The sequence below is a fragment of the Bos javanicus genome, chromosome X, assembly GCF_032452875.1.
Source record: "Bos javanicus breed banteng chromosome X, ARS-OSU_banteng_1.0, whole genome shotgun sequence".
Lineage (NCBI taxonomy): Eukaryota > Metazoa > Chordata > Mammalia > Artiodactyla > Bovidae > Bos > Bos javanicus.
Window position 1 is genome coordinate 90944767 of NC_083897.1, and position 23312 is coordinate 90968078.

Below are 23312 nucleotides of genomic sequence, written 5' to 3' on the forward strand. Positions count from 1 at the left end.
CCTCTCCAAAATGGGGGAGAACAATAGGAATTTATATAGTTGCTATATGGATTAAATAAGATAAAACATGCAAAATGACTGAGAACAGTGTCTAGCATCCAGTAAGTGTGCAATAAATATTAGCCATTTTTTTTATTTGGAAGAAATACAAAGGGAGTAGAGAGGATGTAAGGCTAGGAGAGAAGGTAGAACCATATTATAGAGAACTTGGGTTGCCAAATTTGAAGGGTTGGTACTTAAACAAAACTGAAGAAAGTTTTTGAATAACAGAGTGTCACAAAGGCCAATTAACTGTTGTCAGTTTGTGGTAGGAGAATTTTACAACTGTAGCTACCCAACAATGCAAAGGGCTGACTCATGAGAAAGTTTTTACTATTAGCAGAAGGGTTCAGGCACAGCCTGGTCAGCCAAATTCAAGGGCGTCATAAATGGTAGTCAGGCAGTGGGTGAGTGTTGGCCAACTTGAAATGCCTCTTTCAACTGTAAGTTGATTTCACGTAAAGACTCTAGGAACAATATGGAGGAAAGATTTATGCAAGGCTAGGAGAATGGAGCCAGAGCAACTATTCAAGTGAAAGGGCAGTACAGGAGTGTCAATGATAATTTGCTCGTCTAGAATGTCAGAGCTGGAAAGAACTGCAGAGATCAACCTGTCAGTTCAGCTTATTCTCTGTACAGATAGGGAAATTAAAATTCTCAGATAGAGGAAGTGACTTAGAGGGTAAAATTTAAATGGGTGAGCCTAGAGGTGGGAAAGCTAGCCAGGAATCCAGAAGTCCAGAAATAAATAAGGGCTTGGAAGAGGGTGGGAGTCGCAGGAATTGAAAGGAAGGGAGTAGATAAGAGGGCTATTTTGAAGGAAGAAGGACTGACAGTACGTGGTGATGGATTGGATATAGGGGGTGAATAAGCAGTGACTCCAAGATTTCAATGCTAGCTGACTGGGAGGCAGGAGGCCAAGGACAGAGCCTGTTTGGCAAGGGGAAGATAACAAGTTCCACTTTAGATATATTGGGGTTTGAGATTTAAAAAGAGAAAGATTGTTCAAGTAGACACTATCAGACAGTTGAAGAATTTTCTGTTTATCACTTACCTTGTCCCAGAGTGAGAGGCACCATGGACATTACGAAGAATAGTCACTCTAAAATCCGAAATTTGAATACCAGCTCTGCTACTTACTGGTCCAGTGGATTATGGAAACTCTCTAAACTGTAATTTCTGTCTCTTAGAATAGGGATGGGAGCTTCCCTGGTAGCTTAGCTACTAAAGAATCCACCTGCAATGCAGGAGGCCCCGGTTCAATTCTTGGGTCGGGAAGATCCCCAGGAGAAGGGATAGGCTACCCACCCCAGTGCTCTTGGGCTTCCCTGGTGGCTCAGACAGTAAAGAAACCACTTGCAAGGCGGGAAACCTGGGTTTGATCCTTGGGTCGGGAAGATCCCCTGGAGGAGGGCATGGCAATCCACTCCAGTATTCTTGCCTGGAGAATTCCCATGGACAGAGGAGCCTAGGGGGGTGGGGTGGCTACACTCCATGAGGTTGCAAAGAGTCAGACACAACTGAGCGACTAAGCACAGCACAGAATAGGGACACTATTAAGTATATCTCATACACTGTATTATTTAATCCTAGGAGTGTAATCCACATATTTAAAAACTTCCTAGGAAAGCTTGGGAATGACTGGTCTGTATGACCCCCCACTTCTCCAATGCTATGGTACACAGGACATAGGCAGAGTAATAGTTAATATTGGTATTAGAGAACATGAGGCACAAAAAGAGGATGTGAAACAAAATTCCAAACTACAGTGGGATAAGCATAGAATTTGTGGTCAGGCCAATTTGGGTTCAAACCACAGCTCTACCACTTTCTGGCCTTGTTACTTTGAGAATGTTGTTTGGCCTCTCTGAGCCTCTTTTTTTTTTCATATGTAAAACAGGAGTTCTATCAGTTAATTTAGAGAAATGATGAGAAGATTAGAGATTGTGCACATAAAATTCCCAGAACGTAATTGGCATTTAATCATGGTAGCTTTGATCATCCCTAGCCCAGAGTTAAGGCTCCCAAGCACATGAAAACAGAAAGCCAATTTCCTACTGTGTACTTCTATTCCCTTGCTTCTTCGAACCAGCCCTCAAAAAATAAAAGCACACCAGCTATCCCTTTGATTTTTCAAGCACCTATGAGGTCACCCAAAGCATTCCTGCCTGCCCTTTGAACTTTTAATTCATTCTCAAATGATTTACTGGCTGCCTGGCCTCCAAATAACCATGCTAGAAGTCATGTCCTTCCTCTCTGAGGCCCTGTCCTTTTGATAACAACAGTGGCCCTGATGGGGTTACCATTCCCACACTCTAGGAGCACGCTCCCAAGACAAAACTGTCAACTTTGGAAGAACCTTAATGGGAACAGCAGTGAGGAGCATGCTAACATTCTGTTTCTCCCACCAATGCCTGCAAAGACTGAATTACCTCCTCTAAGACTTTCTCAGATTCTTGTACTCCTTGCAAACTTACTATGTGATCCTGATAGGGACAAACATTTCCCTGGGGGGGTCCCTTTGGAGGCCTGTTCCTAAACTTTGCTCCAGAGACCAAACTCTCCAACTATAGTCTGGGCAGGACCAAATTAAGAGAAGGCCCCACAGTGTATTTTAAACTGTCACAGTAGTGCCAGTGTGAGCTCCAATGTGTTTCCTTTAGTGCCTTAACATAACCTAATTGGCTTCCACAGAAACAGCTGCCAATTAGATGAGACCCCATTAGGAAGGAGGATGGAGAAGGTTCCTTTTGGCTCTTTTCAGCATTCTCAGCTTTGAATAAAACAGTGAGAAAAGGCACTGGGTATAAATACCAGACGGTGACTCATATCCAAGGCTAGTCAGACAGAACGCGTTAGGGCTTGCTTAAGCAAAAGTGAAAATACACACACACACAAACACACACAGAGTAGGTTCACATAAAGCTATCTCCTTTCAGTTGAAGCAATGAAACACTTGAGTCAGGCCAAAGACTCACAGTCGATCCTCCCTGAACACATAGCAACAAGAGGGGTGGCTGCTGTTTTAAGAGTCTCACAGCAACGTTTCCCAACAGCAAGGGAATGCTGTAATCATCAGCCAGCAGGCCGCTCCCACAGGCGAGCCTCAGGAACACAGTTCACGCACACGAGCTGCAGTGGCAAGAAACCCAACCGTAGCAAACCCAACTGCAGGCAGGTCTTGGACAAGCAGTTAGATGGCCCTAGCCTCCACGGCTGCCCTCTCCCTTCTCATCCAGGGTTGTGTCTGGGATCCCTCTCCATGTTCACATGTACCACTATTTCCTTCTATTTGTTCCCTCTGTCCTGAGTTCATGTGTGTGTTTGTGTGATCCAAGGCTCACCCCAGTTACTAGGTGTCACAGAGAGACTGGAAAACTCAGCTAGTATATCCAGCTCTTCAAGTCATTTCCTCTTTCTCATTTGGAATGAGGAGAAGAAAGGGGGACATAACCTGTTATTTAGTACAAAAGTTTTACTTGACTCTTTCAGCAAACATTATGGAGAGTCTACTCTGCTCTGTGCTGAGAACAGTAAAGATACAGGGGACATAGCCATTGTCCTCTAGAAGATTTGGGTCTAGCAAACTGGACACAGGGCAGTCAAAGATTTCTACTAGAAAATCAGAGGTCCAGGATTTCAAAAAGGGAGAGACTTTCCTCACCAAAAGCAGACTGAAATGATGCCCTTGAGTAGGGCTTGAAGGTTAGGCCCGAAAGGAAGAGGAGGGGAGTAGGTCTTCTGAGTGGCCAGTAAGTCACTCAAGGAACATCAGGATGGGAAATTTGGAGGCCAGAACTTCCTGGCTGTGTTGGGGGTGGGGGTTGGAAAGGAAATCACTCTGCCTGAAAATCTGTGTCCTGGAAGGAGTGCTAGAAAGTAAAACTTGAGCCCAGTGGACAATAGTCCCTACATCAGGCTAAAGTAGTTTGGGCTCTATTTTGGAGGTAATAGGGAAACAGTAAATAATTTTAAGTGGGAGGGGGTGATCAAAGGGAGGGAAACCATTGAGGAGGCAACTACAATAGTGTAGTTGTTCCAGAAGGAAGCTTCTTCCTGCCTATCCCAGTTCTTACAAAATCCTCCTTCAAAGTTGCCCTCTCTGACTGAGCTCACTATTTTAGAGCTCATTATTATGCATCTCTTTTAAGTTGGGTGAAATATCAATGACATTTCTTATTCTGAATGAGATTCCTAATGTTGTACTGAGGTTGGGTCAGGGACTTTAAAAAAAAAAAAAAGCAGAAGCTTCATCCCAAACTCCTAGTTTAGAAGAAAAGAACAATGATACATCATTTCCATCTCTGTAATAGCATTGGTTGGCTTGACCCCTCATCTCTTCTAAGATCCCAATAGAGTTGCTGCATGGGGAAAGAGGGAGATAGGAGATAGGGAGAAAGGGAGCGGGGAGATGGGGAGAGAGAGAGAGAGGGAGGGGAGAGAGAGAGAGGGAGAGAGAGATATGCCAGCACAAGGCAAAACCTGATCGTCAAGTGCTTTTCTGCGGCCTGTTCCAGATCGCTGTCACATACAGGCTTAGACTAGAGCTCAGCCCTGAATTAGAGCTCTAACCTAGAGGATGGGATGGGAGGTGGAAGGGCCCCACCTGGGTCTTAGCAGTGGGAATTAACTCTCCCTGATCCTTAATTCTTTTGGCTTTTATTAGTGGCCGGAAGGGGAGAAAGATGAAACCTGAACCCTAATGCAGCTGAGAAGGGCTAAGAGCCAAAGCCTTCTTTAAGCAGATACAGTATGTGCAGGGCCTGGGCAGGTTTCAGAACACTGTGCATTTCTCCAGCCAAAGGCACGGGAAAACATGAAAATTACATATTTAACCCTTTACATCCAGAGAGGGAGAATATCATCCTCCCACCAGACCTCATACAGCAGAGAGAAACTGGCAAGCTGGCTCTTGTAAAAGCCAGAGCACTTGGGTAGTCACAAAAATACCCCCAGCAGTTAGATATTCCAATCAGTTTCAAATATAAATTACAAGCTATTTCACCTGGCCAGAGAGAAGAGTTAGGTAAAGGAACCCATGTGCCCATTAGATTTTTACCATGAAATGAGTTTTGTCTACGAGGGAGGAAAGGAGAGTGAAGAGACCAAGTTCCATGGCACAAGCATCTTTACAACATTCTGAATTTCAGTTTTTCATCACACAGAAAAGCAAAAAAAAAAAAAAATTACAGTTATAGAAAGCAAATCTAAGAAGAATGGAGGTAGGCAAGGGACTGGCACACCCACCTGTACACAAAGTTAACTTTTCCTGAGAATTTTCTGTAAGGATACAGGGCATCGGGTTAGATAATCATTCCAAATATGCAAAAGTCTCTTAATACAGTGATGTTTTCTAGCCAGATTTGCAGCAATGAATTTGTGAAATAAATCCCTATCTCCTTTTTATTTTAATGTAAAACTCAGGATGAAAGTACAGTGAAGACACCACTGAAAACAAATCATACTTGCAAGTTTAATAATGTTTTTTCAAAGATCCCTTGCTACTGCAGAAATATGAACAATGATATTCACAGATTAATAATACTCCACTATGTAGACAGCATAAAACTACTGACACCAAAAATGCAATCCAGACTTGAAACTCCAGTGGAGTTTGCCTTATCAAGCCCACACATTTTACTTTTCATATACAGAAAACAATCCTTAAACAAGTTGGCAAGACAACTGATGTTTTTTAACAGCCTCAAACCTTTTAACATTTCCAAATTCCTGTCTGAATTTTCATATTTTGAGTTTCTTCTCTTTTTTATTTGTTCGATTGTTGGACTTCCCCATCACTTGAAAACACTCGGTTAGGCAGAAAGAACTGCAGCCAGTAATACCTCAGGTGACTAGGCAGCCTGCAGATTGGAGGAGATAGCAAGACCAAACTATGACCAGAAAAGCCCATTAAATAACAATGCTGGCCTGTTCCGATGTCTGCTGGGGCATGAGATTGTCTGGCAATTCACTGATTTTCACAACAATCAGCAGATTAGTAAATCATCTGTGTTAATCATTATGTTCCTGAAACAATAATTTGTTGTTTTAACTGACCAGTGGCCTTAAATAAACTTTTATTTTTCCTGAACTGCCTATGGAACACCTTACCTCGATAATCCTAAGGTCTCAGAAGATCCAAAACTGAACTAAACCCAGTTAGCCCTCCCAACCTCCATCACCACCAAGAGCCTTTTAGATTAGAAATATTGGATTCATCTCAACTCCTGCCTCTCCCTCATTTCTTCAGATTCCAGTGTTATATATTACCACTACCTCTGGCAACTTGCTAATGTATTAACAACAGTCAACATGTTGCCAAGATGACTGATCGTTTAAAATGCCCCCTCCAATTGTTCAGTGTAGGTCTTTCCTCGTGGAAGCACATATACAGCTGTGGTACTGTGTTAGGTGCTTTATTTTTAACACATTAACAGTAGTCTTCCAAAAAAACAACAAAATGGGTATGTACTTCCAACCTGAGTCCACCCCACAGCCTGATGTTCTGGGTGCTTCAGAATAACTGACTCAAATCCATTCACCTTTATATCTCATTACTCGATAACAATCAAGCATATCTCCACTGATCCACTTATCCAGGCACACAAGCAGTAAGACAGTGTGCAAGTTATTTAACCTCTCTGTGCCTCAATTTCCTCATCTGTAAAAATGGGGTTGATAAAGGAGCTAATATGTATTAAGATAGAAAACCAGTGCCTGGCTCAAGATATGTACTATGAAAATATTAATAGAAAACAAATAAAAGTGGCATTTATGGGGCTCTGTGCTGGTTTCACAGGCCACAGGAAGAATAGCTCAGCTCCTACAACAGGCACTCGATAAATTTAATGCATGAATTCAGTTCAGTTCAGTCACTCAGTTGTGTCCGACTCTTTGCGACCCCATGAATCGCAGCACACCAGGCCTCCCTGTCCATCACAAACTCCCGGAGTTCACTCAAACTCATGTCCATCAAGTCAGTGATGCCATCCAGCCATCTCATCCTCTGTCGTCCCCTTCTCCTCCTGCCCCCAATCCCTCCCAGCATCAGGGTCTTTTCAAATGAGTCAACTCTTTGCATGAGGTGGCCAAAGCACTGGAGTTTCAGCTTCAGCATCAGTCCCTCCAAGAGACTGATCTTCTTCGGGATGGACTGGTTGGACCTCCTTGAAGTCCAAGGGACTTTAGTCTTCTCCAACACCACAGTTCAAAAGCATCAATTCTTCGGTGCTCAGCTTTCTTCATAGTCCAGCTCTCACATCCATACATGACCACTGGGAAAACCATAGCCTTGACTAGATGGACCTTTGTTGGCAAAGTAATATCTCTGCTTTTGAATATGCTATCTAGGTTGGTCATAACTTTCCTTCCAAGGAGCAAGCGTCTTTTAATTTCATGGCTGCATTCACCATCTGCAGTGATTTTGGAGCCCCCAAAAATAAAGTCTGACACTGTTTCCACTGTTTCCCCATCCATCTCCAATGAAGTGATGGGACCAGATGCCATGATCTTAGTTTTCTGAATGTTGAGCTTCAAGCCAACTTTTTCACTCTCCTCTTTCACTTTCATCAACACCTTTTTAGTTCCTCTTCACTTTCTGCCATAAGGGTGGTGTCATCTGCATATCTGAGGTTATTGATATTTCTCCCGGCAATCTTGATTCCAGCTTGTGCTTCTTCCAGCCCAGTGTTTCTCATGATGTACTCTGCATATAAGTTAAATAAGCAGGGTGACAATATACAGCCTTGATGTACTCCTTTTCCTATTTGGAACCAGTCTGTTGTTCCATGTCCAGTTCTAACTGTTGCTTCCTGTTCTGCATATAGGTTTCTCAAGAGGCAGGTTAGGTGGTCTGGTATTCCCATCTCTTTCAGAATTTTCTACAGTTTATTGTGATCCACACAGTCAAAGGCTTTGGCATAGTCAATAAAGCAGATATAGCTGTTTTTCTGGAACTTTCTTGCTTTTTCGATGATCCAGCAGATGTTGGCAATTTGATGCCTGGTTCCTCTGCCTTTTCTAAAACCAGCTTGAACATCTGGAAGTTCACAGTTCACATATTGCTGAAGCCTGGCTTGGAGAACTTTGAGCATTACTTTACTAGCGTGGGAAATGAGTGCAATTGTGCGTTAGTTTGAGCATTCTTTGGCATTGCCTTTCTTTGGGATTGGAATGAAAACTGACCTTTTCCAGTCCTATGGCCACTGCTGAGTTTTCCAAATTTGCTGGCATATTTAGTGCAACACTTTCACAGCATCATCTTTCAGGATTTGAAATAGCTCAACTGGAATTCCATCACCTCCACTAGCTTTGTTCATAGTGATGCTTTAACAAGTGAATAAATGAACAAACCACACATACCCAGATCTTGAGGAGCTCATACTGTTAGTTCACTGTAGGGTGAACCAACCGGCCTGTCACTTGTCTGTGTCCTTAGAACATGCAGCACTTGTACTAACTAGAATGAATGCCTTTCTTCCTCCTCAGCCTACCTAAATCCTATATAGCCCTCAAGACCTAGCTTCAATTCTTCCTTTTTCCACAAAGCTTCCAACCACATCAGCCTACAATGAAATCTCTTCTCACTGAACAAATGTTGCTCTTACCTACAGACATAGAGAACAGACTTGTGGTTGCCAAGGGGGAGGTGGGTGGGGAACAGATGCAAGCTATTATATACAGAATGGATAAACAACAAGCTTCTACTGTATAGCACAGGGAACTATAATCAATATCCTGTGATAAACTATAATGGAAAAGAATATGAAAAGAATGTATGTATACATACAACTGAATCACTTTGCTGTACAGTAGAAATTAACACATCGTAAATCAACTATACTTCAATAAAGTTTTTGAAAATGTTGCTCTTAGAACCTAGCCCATGGTTTCAGCACTTAAAGTAAGGTTTTTGTTCCCTAGGCTTGCAGTAATGTCCCTCTTCAATAAAACAGTCATTTCTATGGAACAGGTCTTCCATGGTGACTATCTCTTGTATTCTCTAGCACTTTACAAAGTACTCAACAAATATGTGTTGACTGGCGGACTGATTGATTGATTGGAGACTTAATTGAGAGCTCTTAGGTAGGAGCCAAACAAGGCTTAGCATCACCTTTCAAATTGCTGTCTCTTCAAACATTAGCCAGAAATCATGTCTGGTATTCCAATGTCTGCCAGCAGCAAACATTGCATTAAAGATGTCCTGCCATTTCATACAACTTCCAAAGATTTGGTAACTTCATACACTTCATTGTTTAAGTTCAGAATTCCCCTAAGAAAATTTCTGTTTAATAAGGGACATCTGTGGAATGCTTTTCCTTTCTTCTTAAATCGCATACACATCTAGTATTTATATGAGGTAAAGGATAAACTCAAAAAAAAAAAAAAAAAGGATAAACTCAATCTCCCTGCCTACTGGAAAAAAGTGTGAATTTTATTATTTTGTTTTGCAGGTGAGGAAATGGAGACACAGAAAGGAAAATGACATGCCCATTGATGCACAAATATTGAATGGCAAATCGAAGACTGAACTTAGGGTCTTCTGAATCCAAGCTTATACTTCTTACCCTGATTTGAGATTTAGAACAAAATAAAACAATACCTTTCCTTTGACCCTGACCCCTGAGGGGCATATATCGGTAACATTACCAGTTTTTGCAGCAGATTACATTTCTTTAATTTTTCTTTCTCTCTTTTCCCAGCTTCCCCCATCATACTCTTACCTAGTTCTTCTTCTCTTTCTTTTACTTATGAAAATAGCTTGGGATGTGGAGTCAGACAGAAGTCAATTTGAAGGTCAGTTTATCCATGTGGAGTCTATCACTTATGGGGAGATCAATATCTACCTCAAAGAGTTATTGTAAAATTAGATAAGAATATACGTAAAACTCCTAAAAGTACCAGTATTTCCCACACAGCAGGTCCACTACGTCTCCTATCCTATCATACTAGGCCTGGATTGCCCATTTTGTTTCAAGAGGTTGCTGAGACACAACCAAATAGCATTCCCTCCATCCAGTGAGGCACAAGCACACAAGTAGTGCATCCAGATTCTCGCCTGGTCCACTTTCTGCCTGTTGCCTTGCTACTCCCTGATTACAATTTCTAATTAACACAGAGCTCCAAACTCTCAGTCAAGTCCTTCAAAGAACATGCGAGTCAAGACCTGATAGTTACCTCCGAGGCTCCAAAATGTCATCAGTCACCCTCTCAGTCAGATAAGATGACATCAAAAACAGCCTACCTACAGAAGTTTGTAGAGGAGCTTTCACTTATATTAAACACACACACATATACACATAAATGGAAAGCAACAAGGCAGCCCAACAAAGACAAGGCTTTAGCTTGTCATCCTCTCATAAGCAAAGATGGGGCAGAAGCCATGAGACTCTAACACCTTTCCAGAATAACTAGTTGAACCAGCTTTCCTCCCAGCTTTACCTCATCTTACCCCCAACGTCCTCCCCCCAAAGAAAAATTAATTTCTGATGGACCATGAAAGGCAGTATAGGAGAACCACTCAAAACTTCCCTGCCAGGGACTCAGGAAGAGAGAAGACCATACAGCTGGGAATCTGCTGAGTGGCATTAGAGTGGAAGCCAGAAGACACCACAAAGAGTCTGTCCATCACTGGGCTTAACCGTTGATCCTGTCAAATCAGTCCCACCTCCTGCATTCCTCACAGATGTAACATTAAAAGACTTGAGTGAAAGTTAACAGACCATGAGACATGTCGTCCCTGAGAACATACCAGGAAACAGCCATTTGTGGAAAGATAGGAAGTAGGAGTGTAGAGGAAAGCAAAGCCCTGGATGAACTGCCTAATGTCAGTCAGCCTTAACACCTCCACAGCCTAAACTCTGAGAGAAGATCCTGGAGCCCATAGCATCCCTTCAATAAGGCAGAAGCTTGCCCCACAGAGAGGCTGAGAAGAAACAGGAGAGTACAGAGAGGTGAAGTAACATGCCAAGATTACTCAGCGAGTTGATAAGAGAGTATCAGGAATGGAACAGAGGTCTGGTCCTCCACTGAAACAGGATAGAGACACAGCGTGAGAAAAGTTCCCCCTGACCCAGCTACCAATTTGCTGAGTGTTGTCAAACTTTATCAGCCTTAATGCTGAACTTCTCTCCCCTCCCCCCACACACACCAGATGCATGGCTGAGCCAAGAGGGACAGAGCTGGTACAGCAGACTAGAAGGGCCCACTGTGACCAAAAAAGAAAAAAAAAAAAAACAAGCTGGGTTTTGGACAGTGAGCAGGGAAGCCAATGAATGAACAAAGAAGCAGTGGCACTTGAGTGAGACAGTCCCACATGTAGGCCTCAAGCAACTTGGTGCTGGAGGTGGGGACTGCAAACCAAAGGCCGGACATGAAAGAAGGGTAGCCTAGATGCATGGAAAGTGTGTCTCTGTTGCTACCAAGCAGTGTTCGTTCTGTGGCATGGCACAGTCATGGACTTTCACTGAAAGAGGAGGGAGTAGAGATGAAGTCAAAGTGGGGCTTGCGGGGGTGGGGGCAGTTAGTCTCTGAGAAACCAAGTCATCTTGATCTTTGCAATTTTGGTGCCCAGCCAGGATGGCTGTGTGCCCAAGCAAACATGCCAGTGTGATGTGAGGAAGAACAAATCATCCCTTGGAAAACTAATGCCTAAGACAATCTTTCCATTTGGCCTGTTTATACTAGATGGGGTGAAGGGGTGTGAAGAGACAAACATCTATCCCATTCCCAGTTCTTACAGCACACTCTTTAGCAGGGAAATATAATACCTCAACTTTTTCATTAATGACTTATTTGAAGTCTGTCTAAAGCAGGTATTTCAGGGAAGCATCAGGAAACAAAGAACTGCCCCCACAGAAACAGTGAAAGTGATCTAGGTACCCACATAACTAATAAAAAAGGGTCACTTGCTGATTACAAGATAACTCAGGTAAACCTGTGAAGTTCAGTTTCAGAGAGATTTAACAATGCAAACACTGCATGTACACACAAATCCTGGCCCCAGCACGAAGGCTATGAGCACCTGGGCAGTGAGAGTAGTAGAAACCCCAAACCCACTTAGATCTGTGTAACAGAAATACCTAGAGCACTTGTTATCCCTGACTTCCACATTGTTTTTCAAGACTACCTTTGTAAATAAGCAAGCTTATTTGAAATTCTGAATGCAGTTCCCTGTAGACAGACTAAAATTGTAAATAAGCAAGGTTATTTGGAGATTTGAATGCAGTTCCCTGTAGATAGAATATTATAAAATGGTGGTTAGTTTCTGTGATTTCATCAAGGATATACTCTGGACCAAAGAGCGCTCTCCAGAAATGTTCTGAACGTGGCAACTATCAATAACTGTGTTAGAGGGACATGTTTCCTAGACTTTAACTCTCTTCTCCAAGCCTCTCATCCTTCAGTGATAATGAGGATTAAGCTCCATTTCAATACACTCCCCCATCAGGAGTTTAGTACCAAGAAAAGACATTTGCTCAACTCAGGTGACAATCTGGTAGATGTGAGGACATGGAGAAGGGGCGGCAACGAGACTGTGGATGCAAGACCTTCAGCAAGAGTGACTCCCCTGGGTATTCCAGGTACAGACAGAAGACCTCAGAACAGAGGAATAGCAGCAACAATAGCAGATTTGCAACCAGTGCCAATGACAATGTGCACAGAAATAAAAACCTAACAGGGTTAGAGACTGCCGTGTCTAAATTCCTACCCAGGGTTTCTGTAAATTGGAGGCTTCTTGTATGTCACGTACGGTCAGCATCTTCAATCTCAAACACACCTATTTGTTCCACAAGGGGAAAATTAAGTTCATAGAGTTTATTCCTACAAATTCAAAGCCAGCAACTGGTTAAAGATCAAACAATCTGATGTTCTGGAGGTCTGATTTTTGACCAAATACCACTTCCTTCTTCTATTATACAAATTCCTTGGCTGTAACTCTTTGTAGAAACATATATGCTCCTGGAAGTCAGGGCTTATGCCTTCTCTATCATGTCCCTTAGAACACTTTTTCTAAGGCTGACCTGGGCTAGGGACAGGGCTAGGGACAATTCTAAATACATAGTGAGAGATGTGCCCCTCCCAAATCTCTTACGTAGTTGTCCCCATGTAGGTGCCTATGTAGAGGCCTTGGACAGGTGTCGCTTAGCAGCAGCATAGATACTTCCACTAGAACACTTTGCTTGATACAGAGTCTTCATATGGCATGGATGCCAGAAAGAACCAAAGTAGTCTTCAGTTGTTTTAAAGAATGGTCCTACTCAACTTCAGTCAGACGCTCCTCACTTACTGCATTCAGCTGTGGGCTCCCTAACTCAAGAGGAATATGGCCAGGCTGGAGTGTATCCAGAGTGGGAGCAGGAGGCTGGATCTCAGATCCCATAGAGAACAGCTAAAAGAGCTAAGGCTCTTTAGCCTAGAAAACTGAGACAAAGGGACATAGTCTTTGTCTTCAGACCTCCCAAAGGTTGTCCTAAGTCAGATAACTTGCTCTTTGTGGTCTCAGAAGGCAAAACTAGAACCCACAGAGAGTAGGCAGATGGAGAATGATTGCAGCCCGACATGAGAAAAAGCTGTCTACAGTCAAAACCTTTGTTTTTTTTTTTTTTTTTTAACACTGAATAGGACTGGCTAAGAAGGAAATGAGCTCCCCCATGACCAGAGGAGAACAAGCTCAGGGATACTGCATAGGAGACTCATGGATCAATTGAGACCAGGTGACTTCCACAAAACCCACCTCACTTTGAGAATCTATGATTCCAGCCACCTCAAAGAACAGTATTCAGTTAGTAGGCCTCAGTTTAGTCTGCCCTTTGGTGGGGGTGCAGGAGAGTGTGTGGCTAGTGAGGGTAGCCCTTGACTTAATCTCTGCTGTTCTTCATTAACTGTTCTTAGACAGGTCAGCATCTTTTTGCCCTCTCGTTCTGAAGGAGCCTAACTATAAAAACTGTGATGTTCCCTCTAGATAATCATTCCATAAACACCAACCTCAAATCTGAGTTTCTCTTTTCTCTTAAAAACAAGTCCTAGGAGGAGATAGGAGAGAGCATGAGGCAAAATCATTTGAATTCTGTTTAAAGGCAATGTTCAAGTGTCTTCCAGCTGGAGCTGAATTTTCTCTGTCTGAGGTTTTAGAGAAAGAAAAGCCTCTAACAGGCTTGGCCTTTTTTTCACTTCAGGGAGCACACGTGTGGATCACAATAGGTTACCAGTTATATTATAACAACCCAGCAGGCCCCAAAGCAGTGTGTAGCCAAAGCTCAGCCAAAGGTTAGCAGACATATCACCCACTTTCTTTGCTTTACTACTTTTCACCAACCTGATTTGTTTTCCTTTGGATGGATTCCTACCCCATGTACCCAAAAGCCTACTTTCTGAGAGAGAGGAGCAGTTGGGGAGCTGAGGCAGTAGACATCTTTGTTGATTCTAGAAGCAGAGATGAGGAAGGGATTCATCTAAGTAACCAGGGTGTACTAAGCTCACAAAGAAGCAGACCTCATGAAGGTCCCTTTGTGAATGCCAAGTCCTGGTCTGGGGGTGGTCCTGGCCTGCAACGTAACTAAGAAGGTTTCACAGAACTATCACTTCTCACATAACACTACCTGTGCACCCAACAAGAACTCAAAGTTGCAGCCAAATTGCAGCCAGGCCTCAATCTGACTTGATCCGCATCCTCTTGAAATCTCAGCTGCCACTTTGTGTGCTTCAGTGGGGATGAAGGAGAGACTAAAAACTTAAAGAGCATGCCCTGCCCTCTTCCTAGGCTAAGGATGCCACACAGTATTAAGGTTTGCCCAATTTATTCTCACATCATCTGTGCTAATAAAGATGGCGCAGGTATGGCTACCCCCATGTGGCATATAGAAATCTTGGGTCCAAAGAGGATAAAATAATACATCAGTGCACACTAAGCGGAGGAGGTGAAACTTCTTTTTCCTCCAGGCTACTGCCCCACCTGACCCTACTTTGTTTCAGAACAGTAAGTAACTAGTGGCCACTTCCATTACTGTGCCAGATGGAGACTGTCACAAAAATGGACCAGGAAGATGGCAAATACATAGGATGAGTCTGTTTCTGCCATGTCTTGTCCTCCTCCCCAATTCTCCTCCTCCTCCTTTTCCTACATCCCCCACTGGTCTCCACCCTCAGCCAACCTCAGGGCACATTTCCAAGAACTCAAAATGAGTATAGGAATCTTACAATACAGCTTAGTAACTCTCTCTCTCTCTCTCTCTCTTTCACATACACACACCACAGGAGGATACAGTTTGAATCTCTGAGACCTCTGAGAAGCCCTATTTGATGCATAATCACTGGCACCAGAACCTTGAAAAGGTCACCCATCCCCCAAAGTGGACCTTTCCAGCACAGGGAGCCTAATTCATGGATGACTGTCTACACTGTAGAGGGGGCAAAGGGAGAGCCCTAGGTAGCAAACAGCCCAAATAGTCAAATCTGATTAGAAGAGAATCTCCACTTCTTTCAGACAGGCTCCCTGGGTCAATAAGGTATAAGATGCTAACCAAAGGCATGGGCCCAATTCTCTAGTGGGTCATGTTTCTTTAGAAACACCACAATGTATGAGGAAATCACAAACCATTCCTTAATGTCCAGGATAATCAATAATAATAGTTGTTAGGGGGAGGGGTTGCTGTTTGTCTTTTTTTAAACATTTCTTCTTTGTCACTTAACTGTTAAAAGAAGTGAAGAGAAGTTAAGACTATATCAGTCTCCACAACTTTGACAGGTGATTCCCTCCTTCAGGGATATCACTGGAGCATATAGAAATTGATGACTTCCTCAACTTGATCATTTCCTGATCCAAATGTTCCCCCATAACAATTATGAAATATACTTTCACACTCTATGCACTCTTTTCCCACTAATCACATTTCCTCAAACTCCTCCACTCCCAAGATGTCTCCACCTGTTCCACAAGCTATCTCCAAGCATATATGCCACACCAGATCCAAATTTCTTTTGGGTTTTTTCCCATGACACCAAAGGAAGTTCTCCAATATTTCTCACCATGGTTCTGGTACCTTACCTCTGTATCTGCCTGACCTGAGATCATCATAAGTGGATTGGAGTGACCAAAACAGTCCTCTCCTATTTCCCGAGCCTAGACTCCACCAGGGAGTGTCTGCATCCCAGTCCTCACCTACTATGGAACCACAGGCTGGCATGCAAAGGGTCAATGGGGTGGGAGGCTGCCAAGACTGAATACACTCCTCAGTGGTATTGCCCCATGTCTCTTCACAAACTGCAGTACCACCAGAAAAATCAAGAAACTCTCCAAGTAGAGGGTGTGGAGAAAAGGGAACCCTTGTACCCTGTTGGTGAGAATGTAAATCTGTGTAGCCACTATGGAAAATAGCATAGAGGATCCTTTAAAAACTAAAAATAGAACTACCATATAACCCAGCAATTTCAATCCTGGGTATACAGCTGGAAAAAACAAAAATTAATTCGAAAAGATACACACACACCAGTGTTCATAGCACCACTATTTACAATAGCCAAATATGGAAGCAACCCAAGTTTCCATCAACAGGTAAATGGATAAAGATGTGGGTGTGTGTGTGTGTGTGTGTGTGTGTGTGTGCGCGCGCGCACGCGCATGCAATACTATTCAGCCATAAAAAAGAATGATATATTGCCATTTGCAGCTACATGCATGGACCTAGAGACTATTATGCTTAGTGAAATAGTCAAAAGCAAATACTATATATCATATATATGTGGAATCTAAAAAATAATACAAATGAATCTATATACAAAACAGAAACAAACTGACAGACACAGAGAACAAACTCATGGTTACCAAAGTGGATAGGGAGGTGGGGGCAAATTAGGAGTACGAGACTAACAGATACAAACTACTATACATAAAATAGATAAGCTACAAGGATGTACTATATAGCACAGGGAATTATGCTCATTATGTTGTAATAATCTATAATGGAATATAACCTAAAACAAAAGAATCACTATGCTGTATACCTGAAACTAACACAAAATTGTAAATCAACTATACTATACTATTGCAGAGTGTTCAGTCGTGTCTGACTCTTTGAGACCCCATGGACTGCAGCCTGCCAGGCTCCTCTGACCATGGGATTTCTCAGGCAAGAATACTGCAGTGGGTTGCCATTTCTTACTCTAGGGAATCTTCCTGACCCAAGGATCAAACCCATGTCTGTTGTGTCTCCTGCATTGCAGGAGGATTCTTTACCACTAGCACCACCTGTGAAGCCCCAAATCAACTGTACTTCAATGAAAAATAAAAATTTTTAACAAAGAAATTCTCCAAGTAGTAGAACATATGATAGATTTGGAGCCTACCACTGACTCACCATATGACATACCTATGCATGCCAGTCAGTGCATCACAGCCTCAGTTTTTCCATCAGTTTCTCCACAACCTTCCTTGACTGTCTCACCTGGTGGCTGTAGAAGGCTAATGAAAAAAAGAGATGTGGAAATACACTATAAAACAGTAACACTGCGTGCAAATAGAACAAAGTGTCATCTTCCTCAGTCAGAAACCCTTCTAGGATGAAAAGGGTCAAAGCTAGCACAGCAGAAAAGACTGGCTACTAGACTGTCACAGTCTTACTTAAAGACTTGAACCTCACAGTAGACATGGAGACATCTAAACCCAGGGAGGGCAAGTGAAGTACCCAGGATCCTGGTGCTAGTGAATGGCAGAGCAAGAATTAGAACCCAAGTTTTCAATCTGCCAATACAGTTCTCTTTCTATACCCTTCTATCCCATCCCCACCAACGTGTGCAGACTGAGTCTTTTTCCAAGAAGAAAGCTGTATCGTTCTGAAGCATAAAGGGAGGAAAATTAAAAGGGGATTAATGAACTATGCCACATACTATCTAGGCAAGAAAAAAAAATACAGGTAACCACTGAACTTTACAAAACTGCCATGGCCCCTTTAAATATAGGGCTAACCAGGTTATATGGGCTTCCCTGGTGGCTCACACAGTAAATAATTTGCCTGTAATGCGATCCCTGGATTGTGAAGATCCCCTAGAGAAGAAAATGGCAAACCACTCCAGTATTCTTGCCTGGAGAATCCCATGGACAGAGGAGCCTGGCAGGCTACAGTCCATAAGGTCACAGAGAATCAGACATGACTGAGTAACACACAACCAGGTTATATGGGCTTCCCAGGTGGCTCAGTGAAAAGAATCCACCTGCCAATGTAGGAGACATGGGTTTGATCCCTGGGTCAGGAAGATCTCCTGGAGAAGGAAATGGCAACCCATTCCAGTATTCTTGCCTGGGAAATCTCATGGACAGAGGAGCCTGGGGGGCTACAGTCCATGGGGGTGCAAGAGTCAGACAAAACTTAGCCACTAAACAACAACAACAAACTAGGTTATATATATAGCTGGCTTTTACTGTAAGGATTCAAGCCATTTGGAATATATGAGAGAAATGATTTTACCCACTGCATAACCAAATATGTGTAATAATGACCCTTCATATATAACAGGGGTCAAGCATACCTTCAGCAGAAAGGGAATCAGTAAAAGGCACCCTGCCTCTCAACACACGAGTCACTTCCTCAACAGCTTGGCCAAGGAAAGCCTCATCTACCCTCAAATAATCCCCCAGGTAGACCACAAATTGTTGGCTGCCCTGTGCTTAGTAACACCCCCTGCCATGTTTGTGCTGGCTCACAAAACAACCCAGGGCACAGCAGCAACCACTCTCTGTGGTGCCTCTTAGGATGGGTGAGCCCTGGGCAGAGGTGGAGAATGACCTCTCCAAGGCAGGTTGTCTGGGCAGACTGGGAAGTCTGCAAGTAGTGTCAGGATAAAAAGAAAGGGAGGAACTGCCAGACCATGGAGGGCTACATAGACTGTTCTGACCTTGGTGGAATGGAGGGAGAGGAGGAGTTTGATTAGAACAAAGTCCTGAAGGCCAGGATTCCCCTCCTCAAAGGGGTTGTTTGAGACTGTTCAAATTAAAAAAAAAAAAAAAAAGGCTTATTACTCCCTCCAGAGAATACTGGAGTGGGGGGTGACATGCCAGTAGGTGACAAAGTCATCTTAGGCTGGTTAGAAATAAATGACTAGTATGAGGAAAAGGGGTGCCGGATGAAGATGTAGGCTGTTATAGGTGTTTGGAGAAGCTAAAGATTTCAGTTTTCCCTGACAGCTCCTCAAAGTTTTGCCTCAGCATACCTCAGGCAGCTCAAGGTGATAGGCACACCCCGTGACAACTCCCCAGGATTGCTAAGAGTGTGGCCTCAAGGCCTGAAGAACCCCCTACACTAATAAGTTAACCAGCAATTTGGTGCCTGGCAAAAGGGCACAGGTTTCTGCAGGGGTGTGGCGGGGGGCATTCGCCTCCCTCTCCTGAGATGTGACCTACGTTAAGAAGCTAAAACAATAAAGTGACATTTGTTACCCACAGAGAAACCACATCTGTCTCCAGCACAAATTCACGTTTTCCACCTCAACTGCAATTTGAGCGGGTTGGAAGGGGAAGGGCTTTTCAGAGAAACAAAAACAATCTTAAAACAAACAAAAAAATCAGAATAAAGTTCGTGAAGTTCACTCCCTTGGCCATCTGGTGCCTCAAGGTGAGTCGTCCTGCAAATCTCTCTTCCTAGTTACAGCCCCGGCGGCCCCCACCCACTACCCTCACCCCTACTCGGGGGTGGCTTGCTCAGGGGGGTTCTGGAAAGCTCGGGAGAGCACCTCTCCCCTGTCCTCAGCTGCAACTTGGCTTCCAGCAGACCACAGCCTCCTAAAACAAACAAACTCTGGCGGCAGCGGCGGCAGCTCCAACACAGCTGCGCTCCATGGCGCAAAAGTTTCCTCCACGCTCCTCAACGTGCAGGAAATCTCGCCGGCGCTGGGGCAGGACTCTGGTGGGAAGGAAAGGCCGAGCCCAAGCCGCAACGCCCCGCCGGCTGAATGGATGTGCGCGCGTCCGGCCGTGGGAAGTGAGGCTGACGAAAGCCACCGACGCCTCATCTCTGTTCCCACACCGGACCCTCGCCCAGTAATCTGCCCAGGCGGGATGGCCTGGCGGTCGATCCAGGAGCAGACACCGCAAAGAAAGCTGCCAAGCCGCCTTGCCTGTCCCTCCAGCCCCTCGCTGTGCCACAAGGGCGCGGGAACTTCCAAGGAGCAACTCCCAACAGCTACCACTTCCTCCAGCTCCAACGGAGGGGAGCAAGCCGCCAGACGTTGGGGAGCAGAAGCGGCCCCCGAGCCCTCTCGGGGGTGTCTGCGCGCGGGACTCTAGCCTCGGACCGGCCGCACTCTCATCCCGCGCTCCCGCCACCCCGAAGGAGTGTCTGCGCCGGGGCTGGTGGCCAGACCCCCAGTGCAGCTAATGCTCCATGGTGGGGGGAGACGGGGGGAGCGGGCTTTCATCCCCAACTCCGGCCAAGTTTCAAAGTTGGTCTGAGGGCCGCGTCCCGCGGCAGCCTGAACACCCGCTCGCCCATTCAAAGTTGGGCACTGCTCAGACAGAGCAGCCAGTTCTTACCTTAGACACCGTGAGCGGTTCGCAATGTTCCAGACCCCCCTTAAGGGTGAAGCCCCAGGGCGCCCCCCCTTGCAGCTGCACAGGGACGTACTGGAAGGACCCAGGCCGGTTCTCCATCCTCCGCTCGGCTCAGTCGCGGCGGGACTCCTTTTCTGCGGGGGCTACGTTGCCTCCGCCCCCAGCGGCTCCGCCACCATCGCCCTCCAGCGCTACGCCACCCCTCACCGCCCAGCTCCGCCTACTCTCCTGGCTGGAGACGCTCGGGCAGAGAGCGAGCGCAAGGAGGAAATGACACGGAGCTGGAGAGAGGGGGAGGGGGGAGGAGAAGGAGGAAAAAAGAAAAGAAAAGGAGAGGCGGAAGGATAGTGCGTAATGGACAAGAAAACGGAGCAATGGGGAGGGTCAGTCAGTGGGACCTCGCCTATAAGAGCGCTGGGGAGTGGGAGTGAGGCGAGGCTTCACATCAATTGTTACATTGTTTCATTCAAGCAGCTTCCCCCCCGCCCCCCCGCTTTGGTCCTCCTCCTTACTGCCTAGTTCCCCGCCCCTCCAGCCAGCCAAGGCCAGGGGAGGTGAAAGTCGTTAGTGTAGATGGCCCGCGTGGCTGAGTGGGCTGAAATGCTGGTTTCCCGATTAGCGCGTTCATATTTCTCTGACTGCCTTTTTCTTCTGAAGGCCCCGAGAACCGGGTCCTGGGAGGGTTACAAAGCTGCTAATTTGTGGATCTTGCCTAGAGGGATGGAAAGTCAAGCAAGCATGCCAGGGAACACAGTGGGGCTGTGTGAGTAGGCTGCTCTGTGTGTGCGAGCTAGGTGTGTGGGGTCATTATGAAACATTGCCCTGGAGCATAGTTTAAATAAAGAAGCACTTTGAGGATGCCCCCTGCCCAGGCTCAGCCGCACCCTGGCTCAGCGCTGGCGTTTATGGTTTATGGGTAGCACTGTGCTTGTGTATATTCCAGTCATCTGGAGTTTCTGGCACGGCCTTGCACTTGCCCCACTGAGATGACCAAGCCAGGAATCAGCAAACTTTATGACTAGCAGTATTGTTTTCACTTCTAAAGAAACCTACAGGAAAGAGCATCCATTGATAAGCTGGTCAATTAACAATGTTGTTCCTTTTGGAAGAATCGGCTTTTAGACAACGGCCAGAACATCTCTGCTCATCTGTTCAAGCTTGAGGCTGTAGTGTCTGAGCCGAGCTTTTAGAACTGACCAAACAAATACCCACGCTAGTAGTCTCCACAATATTTGAATTTATTATCAAATCTTGGGCTGATTTCTCAGTCTTCACCTGGACACAGTTACCACCCCTCTCTGAGACGTTTTCTCTGGAGCCACATTCAGGCAGTGAGTTTTTAAAGAGCTTCGCAGTAGCAAGGAAAGTTTTGACAACTCAGTCGTGGCTCCTCCATAGGACCCTCCAAGGTTCTTGCTTGTTCAGTCTCTTGATGCCTTCTTATGCACTTTCTTCTTCATCGTCAAGAACACACACCATGACACCCTTCCTTCCACAGTCAGCTTTCTGCAGACAAGGTTGTCACTCTTTGCTTGCATTTCCTCACCTGTCACACCCTCTTCAACACACTTCAGCCTGTGTGTGCCTCTTCAGGCCACTGAAATTTCTCTCACAGGCTCTCCTCCCTCCCCCAATCGTTTCTTCTTTGTCTCCTGGATTGTCTTCATTATATGATGCTGACCTGACTTTTCTTTAATAAAACTGCAGTTTTTGATGTTTATAACCTGCTTTTGAAAATTCCTTAGATGTGTATAACTGATTCACTTTGCTGTACAGCAGAAACTAACACAACATTGTAAATCAACAATACTCCAATATTTTTTTAAAAAAATAAAGAATCTTTAAAGATGATTCACATGGGGAACCACCTTCAATCTTTAAGATTTTTAGACCTGCAAAAATCATTTCAATCATGTTCACTTTTTTTTTCTTTGGTTTGCATTTCTCCCACTAGAAAGCAGAAAATTTGAGAAAATGGCAGCTGGGTTTGTTGATTCTGGATCACATGTCAGCCTATGACATAACACTCATTTGCTCTGTTCCACCTTGCAACTGAGCTTTTTTCCCTTCTTTTTAAGACTTCTATCTCCATGATTGTCACTTGATTAGAACTTAGCATGTTTCAGTTTCAGCATATTGAAATCCATAAATTTCAGTTCACAAGGTCTGTAGTTATCACTCAAGGTCTACTAGAATTATGTGTCTAGACTAAAAGAAAGAAGATTAGGAAGCAGGAGACACACATCTGAGCCCTGGCCTTGACACTAACTAAATGGGTCATCTTGGGCAAATCACTGAACTGTTTTCAGTCTCATTTTATTCATCTGTAAACATCAACTAATAAGTCCTGACCTCCATCCCTCCCAGGTCTATTGAAGACTAAAATGAAATAATACATATGAAAACACTTTGGCAAGGAAAAAGTCAAAATCCTCACAACATTATTATGAAAGCAAGCACTGAGCTGGCCTTTAACCAGTCTATCTTCATTGCAAGGCTTACTCCACGCTGTCTTGCAGCACTCTTCAGTTTATCCTTTCCATTATTACAGCAAAAGAACATAAATTATCTAATCCCTGGTGAAAAACATCACATAAGTAGCCATTTTGAACATCAGATGGACAGATAATCTTCTTTACTGATAAAAATCACTGCTAGGACTTCCCTGGTGGTACAGTGGATAAGAATCTGCCTGCCAATGCAGGAGACACTGGTTTAATCACTGGTCTGGGAA

General features: G+C 44.4%; 1 protein-coding gene across 2 annotated transcripts in view; it reads right to left on the reverse strand.

Annotated features, from left to right (window-relative positions):
* The window catches only part of SHROOM4 (shroom family member 4), a 265872-nt gene extending 244860 nt beyond the window's left edge, over positions 1–21012 (reverse strand). The window contains exons 1-2 of one of the 2 annotated variants that reach the window (XM_061410120.1): positions 20561–20649; positions 17406–17497 (exon numbers count right to left, since the gene is read on the reverse strand). Coding sequence is in view for 1 of the 2 variants with exons in the window: in XM_061410119.1 (XP_061266103.1) it covers positions 20561–20677 (117 nt within the window). In the remaining variant the exon portion in view is untranslated. Of the gene's footprint in view, positions 1–17405; positions 17498–20560 lie in introns of both variants that reach the window. The other variant, XM_061410119.1, reaches the window with a different exon arrangement.
* Positions 21013–23312: the final 2300 nt, after the last annotated feature.